The 4,643-nt window shown below is 44.8% G+C and overlaps 1 protein-coding gene across 1 annotated transcript; it reads right to left on the bottom strand.

The window, feature by feature from the left end:
* Positions 1 to 1,585: 1,585 nt before the first annotated feature.
* Positions 1,586 to 4,096, bottom strand: LOC118419494 (UDP-glucuronosyltransferase 2A3-like). Its single transcript, XM_035825899.1, has 4 exons — positions 3,241 to 4,096; positions 2,883 to 3,102; positions 2,413 to 2,632; positions 1,586 to 2,073 (listed from the first exon to the last, which is right to left on the bottom strand). The coding sequence occupies exons 1-4, from the start codon at positions 3,982 to 3,984 to the stop codon at positions 1,791 to 1,793; spliced, it is 1,467 nt and encodes a 488-aa protein (XP_035681792.1). The 5' UTR covers positions 3,985 to 4,096; the 3' UTR covers positions 1,586 to 1,790.
* Between the last annotated feature and the right edge of the window lie 547 nt (positions 4,097 to 4,643).

The raw sequence follows: 4,643 nt of genomic DNA, 5'->3' as shown, positions 1-4,643 counted from the left end.
GCCGTTCAGAGTGTCTCTAAGAACCTAGCCCCCATGATCCATAGCAGGCTCTTTCGGGCCTTTTTTGGCTCATAATACTCTTTTCTTTTTGTACTGGGTCGCTGATTGCTGGCCTTTTCTGACTGCCGGCCCTACTAAGAACCAATCAGATATGTTGGCAAGCGTATGTGTCTGCTCTGGCCAACATTGTGACAAACCATATTGCATTTCTAGCCGAATTTGTCCCCTCAATAGATCACGACTGGTTTTCACCTCTCGTTCTCACCATCTACTGCATGAATGACACCTTGTTCAATTTTGTCAAGCTTGATTTAATTCCATAACAAACTCCTATAATACCATGACATATGTAGAGATAACATACAGCATTCTTCTCAATACTAATCTTAAATGATTATCAGCATGTAGATAAAAACTGAACAGTCTTGCTGAACACACTGGTTGTGAATTTTAAATCTGTAGCTTTTCTGGATATATTACTTGTTGATAAAATCATTAAACATACAAACTTTACGATATATAATATGAGATAATTGCAATAGCTACATTTATGTATGTCAGTCCATAAATCACGTGGCCCCTCTTTTAAACAAAGTTTTTAAACAATAACATTCATAAGTATTTAAAAGGCTGTTCAAGAAAAAAGGAAAACCAGGGGCTAGGTTTTTGGCTTGACTTCCCATATTGTTAGCTCATACTTCGTGGTTTTTAAGGTTCAGCACATAACCTCAAAGCAGATGTAAGACTGTAGGAGAAGACTGTTACACTTGCTGACTGTGGGGGAAGGCAGCAAACAATGCAAGCTACCACCCTAACATCCGCTTGGAAATTTAATCAACACCTCCATATCCACTACTTCCTTGCTATCTAGCCACCAAGTTTTGTTTTCACGAAACAGCAATATTGCAAATAGTGGAAATTTGAAGACTTGTACTGTTGTTTAAAAAGAAAGTCTATTGACAACTTTGAAATAAAGATTAAGGTCATTAGGTAGAGACCACTTTACTTGATTATTTCTACTAAGGCCACAGCAAGTAAATTTTATGGATGACATCCGCGCGCTCATTAATTTTTGCCTGAGAAAAAACAACAAGATTTTTTCCTTATTCAGGGATGATCAGATAGACCAAAATGGGTTAATGGGTTGTGTTGTAACCAAATAATTGTATATAGAATTGACACTAGATAGGTAGCATTGACTGTAGTTGCAGAAGTGAAACTTGCTGGATAATTGTAAGAGTGGTGCCAATATGGAAGTCATGAGTGTAGTTGCTAACATGGTTAGTGAGTACCAGTCTACCACACTGGTGTCACTTTTATTACACTAGTGCATTTCTTTAATACAGTAATATTATGAATGCCTTGTTGGTTGTGATGCCATATTTTATCACTTCAATTCTTGTTACAACGTTTATGGTGTCTAGTTTGAAAATTTACCATCTTGTTTATTTTTTACCCGTCTTGTTTTCTTTTCGCCCTACCTCATTTTTATTGCAGTTTGCAGAGGATGTCATCCATAAAATTCTAAATTACTTGCTGTGGCCTAAGTCATTATTCCCAGGCATCATCTGCGTCTTTTTTGTGGAACTTTCCATCCAGTACAATCAAGCTTGTACAATTATCTCATAACAGGTTGACTAACTACGTCATGACGTGCCAAAGGTCAACCTGCTATATCACTGCATTGTGTTTAACGTGTACACAGAAAAAGGAATTACGTCACAGTTAATAATTAAAAGTTATCTTATCAGGTAGCACTATTTGCAGACTTCCAGAGATACCTGAAGTGTCTACTGAGACTTCAGTTTGGCGCCACTTTTACCGCAAATCTTCCTACAGACGAACGAACAGCTGTACCACACGGTACCCAGGACAGCTGCACACACGACTAGCAGGAACCCGGCCACGTCCAGTAGGTAGTACTGGTACCACGGCAGCTCCACGGCGCGTGCGCGGAGATGGGGCAGTCCGCCATGTTTGATGACGTGTTCTATCCACCAGACGGCCCGCTCCATGGGTGACTGTGGCTGGTCACGGTGCAGGCGGGACAGGCGGGCTGCCGTCTCACGGTAGCTGCCAAGCAGGAAATGAAACAGCGTGCTAAATAATAAGCCAACAATCATTCTTCAATACCAAATTATCACACTTCATCAAAGCTAGGTAATAAAGAAAATGAACCCGGACGCGCTTAGTCTGAGCGTGTTTGTGTGCGTTTGTGTGTGAGTGTTTAAATGCGTGCGCGTGGTGTGTGTGTGTTTTTGTGTGTGTGTGTTTTTGTGTGTGTGTGTGTGTTTGTGTGTGTGTGTGTGTGTGTGTGTGTGTGTGTGCACGTGCGCGTGTGTGTCTGTGTTTATACCATTATCAATAGTTCAGTGTATCAGGTGCTGTACATCCATGTGACATCATAAGTACCTCGTGTTAGTGACAACATGAAGAATGGCCTGGTACAGCTGGTCAGACGTGACCTTGCTGAAGTCCAACTTCACCCCCAGTCCCCTGGCCACCACCCGGGCGGCGTTAGCGGGCTGTTCCGCGAACAGCGGCAGACAGACCATGGGCACGCCGTGGTGCAGGGCCTCGTACAGGCCGTTCGACCCAGCGTGAGTGATGAAGGCTCGGGTCTTTGTGTGGGCTACAGCAAATAAAGGAAGTGTATAGCAAATGATCTTGAAAATGTGATCGGTGTACAGGTAGCAAAACCTGAGAGGAACATATGATTACAGACCTGAAACTATAAAGATTCGGTGCTCTTATCTTAGAAAAGGATTTAACTTTCATGTAATTCAAGTAAGTCCTGTAAGTGATGCATTCACAGTACTTTTTTTTTCAATTTGATACTTGTCAATGTTTAGGTGGTCTCATTGTTAGAACATTGATCTTACCCAGCAGGTCGTTCTGAGGCAGCCAGGCCAGTAGTCTGGTGTTGTTTCCCAGACCGGCCGGCTTTTCTCCCACGTAACGCCACACCACCTTCTGTCGGAGTCGGGCGAAGGCAGCCGCGAAGACTTCTTGCCTCTCAGTCGACATCGTCTTGACCATCGACCCGAAACTGACGACAATCACTCCATCGTCTCCAGAGCTCTGAAAAAACGCTTCCATGTCCTGTGGAGAGATTGATGATTCGAAGTGAGTTTTCTTCATCTCTATAGACTCTCCATCATGGTCTAATTAGCTTTATTACAGACAGTAGTTCCTATTCGCCTAACAAGTTTATTTTGTGGTATAATTATAAGAACTCACCTCAGTAAGGGGGGCGGCCACACGGACATTCAGTCCTCCAACCTGAACCATGTTGGGCATGCTGGGACGAGGAAAATCCAGCACATTGTCGGTTCGATAAAGCCACAAGTCCGTACGTGACGTCACGCTCTGCATAGTTTCATCCTCACCGACGAAGGTACGGACCAGTCCGTCATATGTGCTACTCACAATAGGGCGTAATAACAATGGTAGAAGAGTAGATACGATAACGTTCTGCAGTCGTTGTCCAAAGGTCATATCATCGGTAAAGTCGGTAGTTAGAGATGGTACGTAAGACAGAGGGATCGGTACACCTGTAGCTTTTTCGTCAAGAAAGTGAACATCTGCACGCATAACGGCGATGTGGGGGACCCGGGTGTCTAGAAGGGCTGAGAGGATAGCGCCACAAGGAAAAATGGGGTCAGAAATTACCACACTGTACTGGGATGTCTTCAGTCGATGCTGAAGCTTGCTATCACCCAGAAGTAGGGCACAGTGTTTCTTTGACTCTCCTGACGAAGCGTCAAATACATTTTTAAAATCAAAGATAGACAATTCCCCAGCCGTAGACCAAGCTTGGTCTTGTATTGCCCTCATCCTTGCTTGGGTTCCTTGGTCTTGGAATACCTCAAACTGAAAGTCAGGCCACTCTGCCCGGTGTTTTTCTACAGTGTCCTGTGGGACCGCGACAGCAACTGTATGACCTTTATTCACCAAAGCACGGCCAATTTTGGCCAGAGCCATCCAGTGGCTGTTGAAATTCGGATGAACCAACAGAACCCTTTCAGCACTGCTCCTGTGTCTGATCAGGAGGCCCAGGAGAACCAGCAGAAAGGAACATCGAAGCTTCCGAACGGGTCCGATCGCCATGCTGCTTCGCTTCCAAACAAACATTGTCGACTGCTCTGTAAATAGGCGTGACCAACGGTTACAACGGCGCAACGTGATCATTCAGTCTATCTAGGTCATCTACGTCAGTGACTGAGTTGCAAAAACAATTTCCCCACCATACAAGCAGAGGTACGATTGGCAGTCCGTTATGTATGCAGGTATGGTTTTCACGGGCGTGGGAAAATTTGGAAGCTGGGGATTTAGGGCGCTGTATCTCAAGAACGGATGGTGCGAGCACGACGATTTTTGATACGTGGGTTGGGGGTGGTAGCTTGACACCCAGGTTTGATTTTGGGCCTCCTGGCGCTTGAACTTGACATTGCAGGTGGCATTTTTGGTGTTTTGGGGGCACTTTTGGCGCTGTGTGTCCGGAACGATACGCGTCATTGCGACGATTTTTGGTACATGGGTGGGAAGTTGTTGCCTGTTGCCTAGGATTGACTTTGGGCCTTGTCGCGTTTGAACTTGACGCGGCAGGTCGAATTTTGTGTCCGGGAGGGGTATTTCCGGAG

This window comes from Branchiostoma floridae, chromosome 7 (assembly GCF_000003815.2).
Source record: "Branchiostoma floridae strain S238N-H82 chromosome 7, Bfl_VNyyK, whole genome shotgun sequence".
NCBI classification, from domain to species: Eukaryota; Metazoa; Chordata; class Leptocardii; order Amphioxiformes; family Branchiostomatidae; genus Branchiostoma; species Branchiostoma floridae.
The sequence above is the reverse complement of the archived record's forward strand: the minus strand, read 5'-3'. Positions and strand labels throughout refer to the sequence as shown.

Coding starts and splice junctions, on each gene's coding strand:
- LOC118419494 (XM_035825899.1), bottom strand. CDS start 3,984: ATGGCTCTGGCCAAAATTGGCCGTGCTTTGGTGAATAAAGGTCATACA. Junction 3,103..3,240: donor TGGCCGCCCCCCTTACTGAG/GTGAGTTCTTAT, acceptor ATCTCTCCACAG/GACATGGAAGCGTTTTTTCA. Junction 2,074..2,412: donor CATGTTGTCACTAACACGAG/GTACTTATGATG, acceptor CCTGCTTGGCAG/CTACCGTGAGACGGCAGCCC.